General features: G+C 35.1%; 1 protein-coding gene across 4 annotated transcripts in view; it reads right to left on the reverse strand.

Moving 5' to 3' along the window:
• The window catches only part of myof (myoferlin), a 50317-nt gene that overhangs the window by 14846 nt on the left and 21499 nt on the right, over nt 1-13972 (reverse strand). For 2 of the 4 annotated variants that reach the window (XR_012387514.1, XM_068224535.1), the window contains exons 16-37: nt 13790-13872; nt 13647-13676; nt 12412-12536; nt 12149-12262; nt 11866-12043; nt 11651-11775; nt 10776-10885; nt 10456-10648; nt 7285-7440; nt 7065-7196; nt 6824-6987; nt 6149-6263; nt 5602-5704; nt 3684-3820; nt 3441-3611; nt 3258-3354; nt 3101-3178; nt 2837-3018; nt 2456-2614; nt 2266-2367; nt 1189-1350; nt 883-1048 (exon numbers count right to left, since the gene is read on the reverse strand). Coding sequence is in view for 2 of the 4 variants with exons in the window: in XM_068224535.1 (XP_068080636.1) it covers nt 883-1048; nt 1189-1350; nt 2266-2367; nt 2456-2614; nt 2837-3018; nt 3101-3178; nt 3258-3354; nt 3441-3611; nt 3684-3820; nt 5602-5704; nt 6149-6263; nt 6824-6987; nt 7065-7196; nt 7285-7440; nt 10456-10648; nt 10776-10885; nt 11651-11775; nt 11866-12043; nt 12149-12262; nt 12412-12536; nt 13647-13676; nt 13790-13872 (2882 nt within the window). In the remaining 2 variants the exon portion in view is untranslated. The remainder of the gene's footprint in view (nt 1-882; nt 1049-1188; nt 1351-2265; nt 2368-2455; nt 2615-2836; nt 3019-3100; nt 3179-3257; nt 3355-3440; nt 3612-3683; nt 3821-5601; nt 5705-6148; nt 6264-6823; nt 6988-7064; nt 7197-7284; nt 7441-10455; nt 10649-10775; nt 10886-11650; nt 11776-11865; nt 12044-12148; nt 12263-12411; nt 12537-13646; nt 13677-13789; nt 13873-13972) is intronic. The other 2 variants (XR_012387515.1, NM_200875.2) reach the window with 1 other exon arrangement.

The following is a 13972-nucleotide window of genomic DNA, read 5'->3' on the forward strand; positions in this document are numbered from 1 at the left end:
TAGTAGCCTAGGCCTACTCAATTTTTTTATGGCAATCGGCGTATAGAATAACTGTATAAATTAATTTTGCATCAAAAAAGCATTTTGATATTGGTAAAGTTGTCTGCAACTTTTGCGAAGCACCAAATCATCGGGTTATTAGCGGTCAAAACACATACATGACTGCATAAATTATCCTTTTTTTTTTTTAAATGCTGAATATTGTGCATGTACGCGTTTGTATGCGTTTGTATGTAAAAAGTTAATGTCAATAAATTTTCTTTTTGAACCACCAGGTGGCAGTACTTGTACTTTTATTTCGGAGTGCAAATTGCATCAAGTTTTATTAATATATATATATTTTTTTTACTTTATATGTGTAAAAACTATATATTTACTATTTTTTCAAGTGTACATAACTACTGTAAAAAAATTTAAGCATTTGGTACACACTTTCAGTATTATCTTTGGTTAAACTGACCCGATATGAACCTGCTCCCAAGCAAGTTTGAACTACCAGAACTGTTGCTATGACAACAACTTAAGATTTTTGAAGAACAATATGATCCTGGATCGTGTCAAATCATCAATATCCAAATCCAGCTAACCAAGTAATCCATGTACAAAGAACAGACCCATGGTGTGGCAGACCAAAACAAAACAGACTGAAAGATCTAACCAATCAGAGCAGAGCAGAAGCCCAGAAAGGCAGGGTTTAAAGAGGTTCCCTAAATTAACCATTTGAGAAACTGTGAAATAAGTGATCCTGCAATATAAGCAAATAAAAAGTGTTTTTTTTATACCTTGAATGGGTGCACACCTTATGAAAGAGATCTCCAAAAATAAATCAGTGAAAGGAAGGAATGAAATTTAGCCATCACAGACGAGGAAAAGATGACGCACCTTTTGAAGACATGGCAACTTCAGAAACTGTGACATACGGGTCACATCGGAACTCTTCCAGGGAAGTGATGGTGCATTGACCCACCACAGGTTTCCGTCCAAAAGGTCTATGGTCAATGACTTTCAGCACTATAGGTGGAGTATACATCTCTTCTTTTGGTAGAAGCTTTTGGAAGAAAAACAAAACAAAACAAAACAACAACAAGCTGAAGATATATAGACACGTAAACCACATTTATATAGATACTTAAACCACATTTAAATATGAATGTCACTGCATTAAAATATCAAAGTCTTATTGCCTACCACTTTTAAAAAGAGGACATTTCCTTGGAAATTGGGGCATTTCTTCATGTTTTTGATGACCGCTGTCTGAACGCGCTCTCCTCCACACTCCACCACCAGACAGGGTGAAGTCACTGGAGCCAGCTGATACATCTTCATGTTTCGCAGTCCCCATGCTAGAACCTGCAATTTAAAGTCAAATTTTAAATAGTATTTTCTGCCTTAACAAATACAAGATTTACTAATATTTATGGTTCAACTAAAAATCAATGTAATTTCATCATGCAATCAACAATTCAATAAAAGTAATTTAGAAAAACACAAAACATTAGGGCTGCCACCAAATAAAAAAAGATTTATGGTCAACCAGTTGTTCATTTTAACAATTAGTCATTAGTCAATTAGTTTATTAATAAACTCAAATCATAATAAGTCAGCCTTTAATTGCCTGTATAGCCTAATAAGTGCTCAAGCGCATGCAAAAACCTTGTCAAAGCACCAACTAGAGATAATGATTGTAAACATGCGAGAAAAGAAACAAAAAAGCGTCTGCTAAATGACAATGTAAATATGCATTACATTATCTCAAAATATTTGTTTTCAATATAAATTGGTTATTTTAAAGTAAACATTTTGATCTCTCTCTCATATATACACTGCAAGCCAAATATACATGGTTTCTTTCCTTCTGATGCGCTCAAGTTCACAAGGACAAAGAAATTAGATGAATATTTTAGAAAAGCACAAATGCTCTGTTTTTATTGCAAGAAGCAAATAAAAAAATGTCTTTACAGTTTAGATGAGGATATGCATTTTTCTTATCTGTAGGACCAGAAATTACAGAAATATAAGAGCAAATGATTAAAGCAGTTGTGCCTCCATCTGTCATGCAGTGAACTTCGAGTTTCCACCCTCCAAATAAACAATATAATATCCGAAACTGATTCCAAGGCACCTTTCTAACAACAGTTTTAAATTTTTTTTTTTTTGGAATTTATTGTTTTTTTGAGTACGTTTTCAGATTTTTTTTTTTATCTTGGAAGATCATATATAGATTCATAAACCTCCCATAATTTGAAAAATTATAGATAAACTGACCTCTATGGCAGTGAGCTGCACTACTGGTCGCACCCCTTGAGGAACCATATAGAGACTATCTCCCCGTTTTGGGGGAACAAGGGGAAGTTCAGTGTCATTTCCCTGGAAGAAGCAACAAACACCTTAATTTGAAACAGATTTTGGCGCCATTGAACAACACCAATGGCCAATTCACTATGACAAACCATACCTTTGTCTTTAGAATCAGCTCTGCAGCTACCAGAATCTCCCCAGCCGAAGCATTTTTGTGTGTTACAGGCTCCCAGAGAAGTTTGGGAGATCCATCCATGCCTGAAGCCAACTTCACCAAAGGTACACATGTACTTCTTCCAAGCATTTCATCTTTACCCTACACAAAAGCATAAATAAAAAATTCAATCATTCTGTATATACACTTGCATACTAAAAAGGGAAGTACATACAGTAGCGATAATTTGTCTGGTATTTTACTTATTTTTAAATTCATTTAATTAAATTCTTAATTTTTCCCTTTTAAATGTCCTGGTGCAGATTCAGAAGCTGATGACAAATGGGTGTAATGAAAGCGAGAGCATAAATCCGTCAGACTAACCACTTGATCACGGTCAAAGATTTCCATAACCACTACTGGTGAATTCTGAACCAGAGATTGGGGATCACCATAGATTTCCACATTTTTAAAAATAAGAGTTTGATCCCATGTTGGGTTCAAGTTGCTTTGGATCGTCTCTGTTGTTTGGCTGTGATGCAAGAAGGACACATGGACGTATGGATCTGGAATTTAAACCAATGCAGTTTCAGATATAATAGAAGCCTTGTCACATTTATTATAAACAAAGGAAAACTGCTAGAACACCTGAAAAACTGTCTTGGTCTAGGGCAGTAAGGTTTCTGGCCTGGTAAACATAGACTCGCAAATGGTACGCGTTGGATCCTGCAAGGAGACCAGGTTCAATATTAATAAAATGAAACCTTTTTAAATAGTAATTTTAAAAAAATATATTGAAACTCACGGTCAAATGTACATGAAATCATTGGTGTGTTGGCTCCAAACTGCTTAACAGATGAATCTGCTTTGGTCCCTTTTTCTTCACTTTCCATGTCGACTCCCTGTAAAGTAGATAATCAAACTCATCTCATGTGGAAATTAAAGTGTCAGATAGGTATTAGGATAATGATATAGTTCTAGTGCTGACCAGGGCACCCTCTAGCTTGAAAATGGCAGAGGCTCCAACACGACCAGCGGGTGCCATTTTCCTTCTCCAGCGGCGCCGACGGAAAGTGTCAGATGATCGTTGCTGTCTGTGGAACTTCCAGCCGATGAGTGAAGAGTATTCCCATCCCTCTGCATTTCCTGTATCCTTCTTCTGCATGTCAAACAATCAGTAAACCCACTGTACAAAAACATAATTTAACTAAAACTTTTAAAATACACTTGCATCAGCTGTTTTGGCACCAGGAATCTTTTTGCGAGGTCGGATCATTCTTCTGCGACGATGAACATGGTACATCTTCTCACACGCTACCCAGGATTTGGGCTTTTCGTCAGGTGGAATGGTGATGCCATATTCCCAACCTAAAAGCATAAATACATACTATTCATATATCCGTACAAGCCAAATATTTAAATTTGGGTTCATTTTAATAATCAAAAATTCAAAATCATAAACAGTTAATAAATGTAATGTAATAATTAAAAGCAAAAGTAGGTCCCCACTTCAAGCCCTGGCAGAAACGAAATCCTTTTTATGTGCAGTTTACATTTTTTCCCTGAATCAGTGTTTGCATTAAGATTGCCCCTCAACTGAATTGTATATAGAAAACCCTTGTGTATAAGAATGACCTGTATATGGATTAACTGCTGCCTGTTAAGTTCTTTTATAATTATAAAATATTGCTTTTTACCTATAAAGCTTTAAATAATGTAGCTCCTGTTTACCTAACCAACCTTCTGTCACGCTACAATCTAACCTGCTTTTTAAGATCTCAAAACTCAGGGCTTCTGGTAGTACCTAGAATAGCAAAGTCAACTAAAGGAGGTCGAGCCTTCTCATTTATGGCTCCTAAACTCTAGAATAGCCTTCCTTCTAATGTCTGAGGCTCAGACACACTCTCTCAGTTCAAAACTAGATTAAAGACCTATCTTTTTAGTAAAGCATACACTCAATGCATCACATAACGGTATGATGCATGAATGTGCTCCACTAAGGTGAGCTGGCTTGACAACCACCAGCAGGACACACTCCCCCTCATACACCAGACAAACTCTCATTTGCTTTACATGTTTGTTTCTATGTTAGGTTATATAACTGCTATTTTCATTTATAAGACTCCGTTTTTGCATCTTGTTTATATACACTATGAACAGCAGCGACACTAATTATCTTCTTTATTCTCTATTTCCATCTGGGGATACTCATTCCTAGGTCCCGAAAGACTATGTAGCGCCATTGATGCAATCTAAAACCTGTGAAGAGATGATCCCAAGGTATCCATAATCCTGGACCAGGCCATATCTCGAGCTGATGCTGTGGTCTTCAACGAGGAACCACCATGACAACAAGCCCCCGCATTGATCCTGTGGGCCAGCCTGATCTCCTGTTGGTGCCCTACTCAACCCTGCAGCTTTTTTACAAAGAAACGTCCAGCTTTTCCAGCCTCCGGCGCCTAGACTGCAGCTCCACACAAGAAGTTTGGCCGGAAGAATAATGGTCGTGCCCAACAGAGTCTAGTTTCTCACAAGTTTTTTTTTTCTTCGCCACTGTCGCCGCTGGCTTACTTGGATCTGCACTCGTGGAGCTGCGCTTGGGTGAATTTGCTCTACACAGTGTTTGAACTTTTAGCAATGAAATTTGAACCACACAACTAAACTAAACTGAACTTCAACTCTGAAATCTGGACTTTACCAGAACTCAATTGACACAATGCACATTGTGAAAAGCGCTATATAAATAAACATGAATTGAATTGAATTGCCTGCCATGAATATAGGCTTAGATGCTGGAATGCAGATGCCATTCAGTGCAAGTAATCCAATAAGATCTTTTTATGGTGCTATTTTTTTAACATTTACATTTAACATGTTCTGTACTTTATTTTCTCATAAAATTCTTTAAATTTAAAAAAAAAAAAGGTTTAAAGGTGTCAAATTTCTCAAACCTAAAATAAATAAATAAATAAAAATAATAATCATTAAAAAATAAAATAAAATAATAATAATAAATAATCAAACTAGAGATTTACGACTCAACTAGATGTGCTATAGTTTGAAGTAAAAGTTGGCTTTAAACTTTTGGCACTGGACTTTTTTCCATTCATATTTTTTTCTGTAAAACAGAAGTACAAATACAGGCTCACCTCTTTCATCTACAGCACGGTTGACATCAAAGGTCCAGTTATCCTCCCAGGTCCAGCCAGATGGGCACTCAATTTCTTTAGGGCCCAGAACTTTTTCTCCATTCTGTAAATACCAAAACATTTTTTTCCAAACTGTACAAGTACTAGTTCCATAGAGGCCATTCACACAGAAATCACAACAATTTAAACTTAAATAAACTAAATTAAAAAAAAAAGTTATGTGCATTTTTTTATTTTTTTTATTTAGACAACTTTAAAAAGTAATTGCCAGATTTCAGATTTTTAAATAGTTGCATCTCAGCCAAATATTTCTATAAAAAAAAAAAAAAAAAAGAATTATTTATACCGGTTTAAACTTTGTTATATGTATAAATCAAAATTTTTAAAAACAAATTGACATTCATCACAAAATATTCATAACTTCATAATCTTCTCACAATAGACACTATTTTTAGGCAATCAAGGCAGTTTTTTTTTATGTGCATGTTCTCCATGAACTTAAGGTCAAAGCTCAAATATAAAGCTAATATTTGGAAGGTGCTTTTACCACATCAGTGTAAGTCTCTGTCGCCAGCTTCCATTCTCCTCCTGGGAATCGAGTCTCATTCTCATACACCTCATCCACAAACTCTGTGTGTCCAGCATCAGCCTCAGTCAGCAGACTACCCAACCACCCCCAAAAAAGTGAATGTCCATGTCAAACTTTCCATGATGCCAAAAGTTATTTTGAAAAAGCTATACAAATGTGAGACTCAAGTCTTATTCACATCAAGATGACTGTTTCTACATATTTTATTGCAAATAGATTTTCAAAACTTTTTACTGATTGCATGTCCGAAAACCGGTTGAGAGAAGTGATTTAACAAATTTGTTTGTCCATTTTTGAAATGAGCTAAAAGAGCACACAAGTTCGCTCTCAAACTGAAGGTGGTATTTAATATACTAATCCATGCTCCACAACTTGCTTACCCCAAAAAGGTCAGTAATTTTAAAGATCCCTTCAGGCAACGCTAAATACAATGGTCCAGAGACAAGACAGACTATTTCTAGAATCTATTCACTGTTTACAAGCTCAGTTGTAAATTTACGTAACAGTAGGGGGTCAGGGCATGTATTTAAAACACTTGTCCTTCCAACTTTTACACACTGACAACTAAAACTAAATATTTAGGTGTGAACAAGCCTCAAGTTCAACATCTAGTATTGTATTTCTGCAACTCACGCTTTCTCTGGATCAACACTCCAATCACCTTCCCACTCCCAGCCAACAGGGGGCATGAAGTACTCATGCTTCAGTTTGATTTTTCCTGTAACATCAGAGAACTTGCTTCGATTCAGCAGACCAGTGGTGCCCCATTTTCCCAGAACCTGAGCCTGATTTTCATACTGTAAACGGGACAAGTGATTAAAATCAGCTCCACGTTTATGACTGCTTCTCTGCAGAAAAAAGCAAACGCATTTACCAGCTCTGCAAAGACATTGAACATCCCTTCTGCATATTGATTGAAGTTCTTTTCCTCTGTTGCCAGTCCTAGCCACATGTTCACACGTATCTTAACCGGTATCTTCAAACCGTTTTTGCTGTCCATTGGATACTGTTAGGAGAATCAGTTATCATGGAGTCATTTACATCGAGCAGAATAAGGCACTTTAACAGTACTGTGATATATACTCCCAGTTTACCTGCATAAAGACAGTCTGGGTCTTCCCACAGTATTGACCACATGCCTGCTCACAGTAGGACGAAAAGAGCACTTGATGGGCTGGGATGCGGGTGTACGCTATCCTCTTCTCTCCTCTCAACATCCAGATATTGATATCAGGCATGCTGTTCTGAGGCTTTGGAAAGACATGCTCTGAGATTAATATACACATAATTTGTCACACTTTACAATGCATTTACAAACAAACTCAGAATGAACAATATTTGTCCAGAACTTACTAAGAATAGCTCAGCATTTACTAATGCATTATTAAAATCCACATTTTAGCTTGTTAACATCAGTTAATGCACTGAGAGTTAACAAGAACTAACAATGAACGACTTCATTTAAATTTTTCTATCGTTAGAAAAGATGAATACATAGTCGAGGGCTGCATGATTAATCGAAAAAAAAAAAAGATCATGATCTCAATTTGTCCCCCCACATTATCTTAATCCAGCAGGTCTACAATTCAGTCAATAATATTTTCAAGGTCAGGAGAGTAGCATAAAGGTGGTCTTTACATGGTTATATATATATATATATATATATATATATATATATATATATATATATATATATATATATATATATATATATGTATGTATATATATATATATATATATATATATATATATATATATATACATATATATATATACATATATATATATATACATATATATATATACATATATATATATATACATATATATATATACATATATATATATATATATATATATATATATATATATATATATATATATATATATATACATATATATATACATACACACACACATATACATATATATATATATATATATATATATATATATATATATATATATATATATATATATATATATATATATATATATATATATATATACACACACTCCATAACGTGGACACCTCTAAATGGTGTTAAAAGAGTTGCATACTGTATTTATAAGATATAATTCCTCCAAAAATGTCCTTTCTGTCTATGTAATAACGTACTTGTGGCCGCGAAATCAAACCTGAGCTGACCATGAGCTGTGTGTTTACCACAGAGAGGACGTGTGTGCGCCATCTAATGAAGTCTGCTTTGTAAACAGAACCTCCATAGGCTTTGAATAACAGGTAATAGGGTGTGCATGCTTTTGGTTTCACTTTCACTGCCTTGCTATTACATTACTATCATGACTACAAGCATAGCTTGTTAACTCAAGCCTATATAACGTTGAATATAATGCAGGGGGTAATCTGATAATGACAAAAGTCTCATTTCACCGGTGAAAAAAGGGTCTAAATGGTTGTCAATGACAGATTGCAAGCATATGCCTCAAATATAATAACTCAACTTCAGATTTATGAATAGTTGTATTCTGATGCAATTGCTTTACTGTGCATTGACAATCAGGACATATTTAAAAGTCTGTTCAAGTCCACCATTCCAAGTCTATACAAAATTTAGTATTTTAATGAACAGCAGACCTGCACATAAGCCTAAAATTTTTACTGTTGCTTAACTATATGTTCACTACATTAAAGATTTTTTTGTGTGGCAGTGTACCGATTTTCTTTGGATCTTTTGCTACAAATGTTTGTTTTTTGATCGAGCACCTGCCTTGAAGATTTTCTAGATGTGCGCACATTTCTGTTTTTCACTATATGTTGGGAAATAACAATAATAATATCCTACTCATATTAACCTTTATTTCACCACTACATAATTGTGAGAAAATGGTTATCTTTATTTTAAGCCAAAAAAACAACAACAAAAAAACAAACATTATTCTCATTTTAGCCAGACTCGTGCAGCCATAACATAATCTGTAACTGTTTTTTTTTATTGTTTGAATATATTAGTAAAAACATAAACATTACTAAATTACAAGTGTGCGAGCAATAGATATTTATGCATTTCATTCAAGTAAAGGAGCTGCATACTGAAAGATTATGTGCATTTTAGTTCAGTTGCATTTACAATGATTAAACTCTGATGTGATATGATGGAGTGACCTGTGCCTCAACCCCCACAAACTGATAGGTGTGAACTAAATGACCCCTTTACAATCCCAATGGGTATTAGCAAAACAACAGTTGAAACATCTGAAGAGGGTCCTGCTGAGCCTCGTAAACAGAATGGTTTGTTTGATGCTAGTATAAAGTACTGTCTCACAGACAGTACTTTGGGTTAAGTTACTTGAAGACCGACGAGTTTAACATCACTGCTGAGGAACTACACTATTGTCTTCAATAAAGTCTTCTCTCCATAAGAACTTTCGTCAGCTTACTTATTTTATGTATTAGAGTCATCTAATACATTGGCGAGCCACCCAAGAACGGTTAAGCCAAATACAGCAAAATCTAACAATACTTGCATTCAATTCAAGAGTTCACACTTAGCCGATGATTAATTATAAAGCCCTGAGCTCATAAGATCAAATTAAGTTACATGTTTTTGGACAGTGGGAGGAAACAGGGGAAACCCACGGGAGCACGGGGAGAATGTGTAAACTCCATACAGAAACGTTGGCTGGCTTGGTAAGGACTAGAACCAGTGACGCTCTTGCTGTGAGGCAACAGTGTTTACCACTGGGTCACCGTGCCACCCATCTAGGAAAAGAGGAGGAGTAGGGGCGGAAGGTGGGTTTCTCAAAACGGAGATGGCTGGAATACGGAACTTAGGGTATTTATAGTGGCTTAGGAAGGCTTAGTCTGATTGGTGAATCATAAATTGAATAATGTGGGACCAGCCATGAGCAAGCAGAAGCACGTGATCCTCTCGAAATTAGTTTATAAATACACTTCACTTTGAGGTGATCATTTCCCATTATTATTCCACCTATTATGACCAATAAATACTACAACAGCACATACGAGCAGCTGAGTGGTGGCTGGGAGGTTTTTCACCATTACACACCGGTAGTTTACATACACACTTACTACAGTGTTCAAACACCATTAAAAATAGAATTTTGCATAATAGGTCCAGTTTAGTGTAGTTTAAACTGATTTAACTTAGATAACATCAGAAAATGTATAAAATAATAGGAAATAAAGCAAATAAAAAAAAGGATAATATAAATCCCTCTGCATATTTACAACTGTAGCACCATTCCTACACAAACTCATTGTACACACAAGCCAAGCATCATACCTCCTCTGCGAGTTGCCTGAGTTTCTCAAGCCAGCCTTCAATGATAGTCAAGCACTTATTAACATCTGTGGCCTCTTCAAACAAGCGTTTGGCCCCTTCCATGATGCCCTCCAGTGCCTTATCCCGTAACTTCTTTATCTGAATATCCAGTGATGTGAGATTCGGCTTTCCTTCCAGGTCAGGAATTTTTAAACTGAGGACACAGGAAACAAAACATTAAAAAAAATGTCTTGCATCCAAGAAATTTCCTAATTTTACAACAGAAAACCTACAAAGATGCATGTAGTGACATGTTAATGATGACCTATAGAGGATATTACCTGCTGATATCTTCCATCAACTGGTTGATGAGCTTTAGCCAGATTTCTACAAGTCGTGCATCTGTAGCTTTGGACTGCACTGCAAACTTTAAAGCACTGATGTTTGTTTGCTGCAAAAGAAGGAATTGTATTTGATTCACAAAGTATACATTAAATACATTTAATGCATACTAGTAGTGTAATGGCAAACACAATTTACAGCTCTGTGTGTACCTTTGTTTTGAAGGCACAGATCGGTATCATTTCATAGAAGCAAGGGGAAAAATTAAACATAACATTGCTTATTTTTTATTAAACATTATGAAATGTTTCTGTGTCTTTATTATTATTCATTCAGTCATTTTCTTTTCAGCTTAGTCTATTTATTAATCAGGGGTCACCCCAGTTGAATGAACCGCCAACTTATCCAGCATAAGTTTTATGTAGCAGATGCCCTTCCAGTTGCAAATCCTCACTGGGAAACACCCATACACTCATTAACACACATACACTACAGACAATTTAGCTCACCCAATTCACCAATAGCGCATGTCTTTGGATTTGTGGGGGAAACCGGAGCCTCTATTATTATTATCATCATTATTATTAAAAATTCCTAAAAACAAAAACTAACGAACTATTATACAACAATTTATTAGTTATTATCTGCACATTACCATTATATTTTAGGTTACAAAAATGAATTTTACATTTTAAGAATTGATAATCAAGAGATTTAATTAAGTTACATCTAGAAATACTCTACTCATGCTGTACTATAGAATGTATTTGTCCAGTACACAAGAGGTACACCAAAAATAAAAACTGTATGTGTATGGTTACACTACTAACACATAAATAAATAAATAAATAAATAAATAAATACATTCACTTACCAAATGGTTAGATATATACAGTAGGATATTCAGAGAGTCTAACCGGTGACTGATATCCTCCCAAAAAGAAGTAACGGCAACTACAGGTTTAGTGTCACCCCAGGGTAGGTAGTAGTAATTATTACCTGAAGGGACAAAGTGAAAAACTCAGTTTCACAGATACTATATGTAATTGCTCCTCAGTAACAAAATCAAATATATTCAATGAGCATCACCATCAAAAACAGCACAGCTGTACTGTGTAGTTGAAGCCAGAGGTTTGCACGTTAGGTCCATCTTGTTGCCATAGTTGCCGATGCTAACTTCAAACTGAATGGGCTCGCCGGGTTCTTGGATCATAGTTGCACTGTGAAACACTGCGCACAGACAATACTTCCTCCTGCGCTGGTATTTCTAAATTTAAAATAGAAAAGAAAAAAAAAAAACAGAAAACTGTGAATAAATGTTTCAAGTAGAAAAAGGGAGCATTGAAAGCAATAAAAAGACAAAGAGCTTCACTTGAACTACTAAGATATCATCGCTTGATATTTCTTCCACAGATTTGTCAGCCTTTCCATCAAGTTTTGTAGAGAGTTCAACAAGAATTCTCCCTCGGTAAGCTGCTCCTTCACCCTACAAATGATCACACATTTTTTAGCCGATTTGAAATGATTTTTCAATATTGAATTGAACATTATTGAGATTTTTACTGATCACCCCCAGAGACTTTTTTAGTGAATTGAACTCTGGAAGAGAGACTTAAAATGCATTACTTCACTTACCTTGCCTAAATTAAGGTCATCATATGGGTCAGGTAAACCTGAGAACTCCCTCAGGCTGCCATAAAGATTTATATAGCACGGCCCAAAGGTAGGCAGGAAGCCCATCTCAGATTCTCCAGTGTCTCCTGTGGAAAACATGATCAATAAACTGCTCCCAGTGACATTAAATTTGTTAGATCACCTTAAGTGTGATAGTAGTTAAAGCATCCTGGATACCTTTATGTTAGTAGTTTGGTTAGTATAGCACAAATTTAAAATGTTTGATCATTAAAGTCATGCTGTGATTTCAACTATATGAACAAGGTTGCTGATGGGCGTCATCACAATATGATTACATATAACTGATTCTTTTGCTGCAAAAACATTTTTACAAAGGTTTGAATTAAGTTTTTTTAAGTCTCTAATGTTTACCAATGCTGCATTTACTTGATAAGTAATACAGTAGAAAAGGTTAAATTGTAGAAACACTTCACAATGTAATTTTTTTAATACACATCATTTTTTTTACCTTTAACATGTCAGTGTCACAAATATAAACGTTGAGTTAAAATGTCTCAATTCTAAATTACCCGACTTGAACATTTTCTTGATGAATAAAAGAATTACTTTGTCAGAGCTTATACGATATATTAATGTTTTTATGAACAGCAAATTAGAATACTTCATGAATGATCATGGCACTAAAGACTGAAGAAGTTATGCTGAAAATTCAGCCTTGCAATCACTGGCATAATTTACATTTAAATATATTAAAACATAATTTCTTTTAAATTGTATAATTTTACCATTTTAACATCAAATAAATACAGCCTCAGTAAGCATTAGCGAAAAAACTTAATTGTACAAACTTTTGCTCAGCATTGTTTGTGAGATGTTTAATTACGCCATGCTATTTTGTTCAGGTGATTAAGGTTAGAGTGCATTGTAACATTTAAAAGCTTGATGTGCAACTAAATGTTACATAGCATGCCGCAGATAGCATAAGTGGTCTGTTCTTATGCTAACCCAAAGAGCATATGCAGGCATTTATAAATTGCAAAGTAACTTGCAACCCCTTGGGTACCACACCCTTTCAGAACAATACAAATATACAACAAAAGAGACTTTAGAGTATAAGCATTTTTAAGATCTTATAAGTAGTTTATTTTAACTAGAATATTGTTAAATGTATAATTTGATAAGTCTGGACACAAGGGATTGCAGATCTGGAATCAACGCAAATATGCAAACTTTACTTGCTGAAAATTCATCTCCTGGATGATCCTCTATCACAAAGAAAATGAAAATAATATTTGAGAATTATCAAATATTCAAGATATGGCCCCTTTAGTTGAAAATGAAAAGTTACTTTGTTTTAAAGGTATTCAGAATTTTGTACCTTCACTTTCACCACCAGAGGACGCTATTTTGGTCAGATCCAGATATGTGGTGCCAACGGTGTCATTCCTAGTGAGGCGATCCCTGAGAAGAAGAAGTGGGAGTTAGCTTAAATGTTCCAGTGTGTCACAGAATCAGTCTGGCTAGGGGTATTCTCAGTTTTTCCACTGTTCCCCAAGCAGCT

The sequence above is a fragment of the Danio rerio genome, chromosome 12 (genome assembly GCF_049306965.1).
Source record: "Danio rerio strain Tuebingen ecotype United States chromosome 12, GRCz12tu, whole genome shotgun sequence".
NCBI classification, from domain to species: Eukaryota; Metazoa; Chordata; class Actinopteri; order Cypriniformes; family Danionidae; genus Danio; species Danio rerio.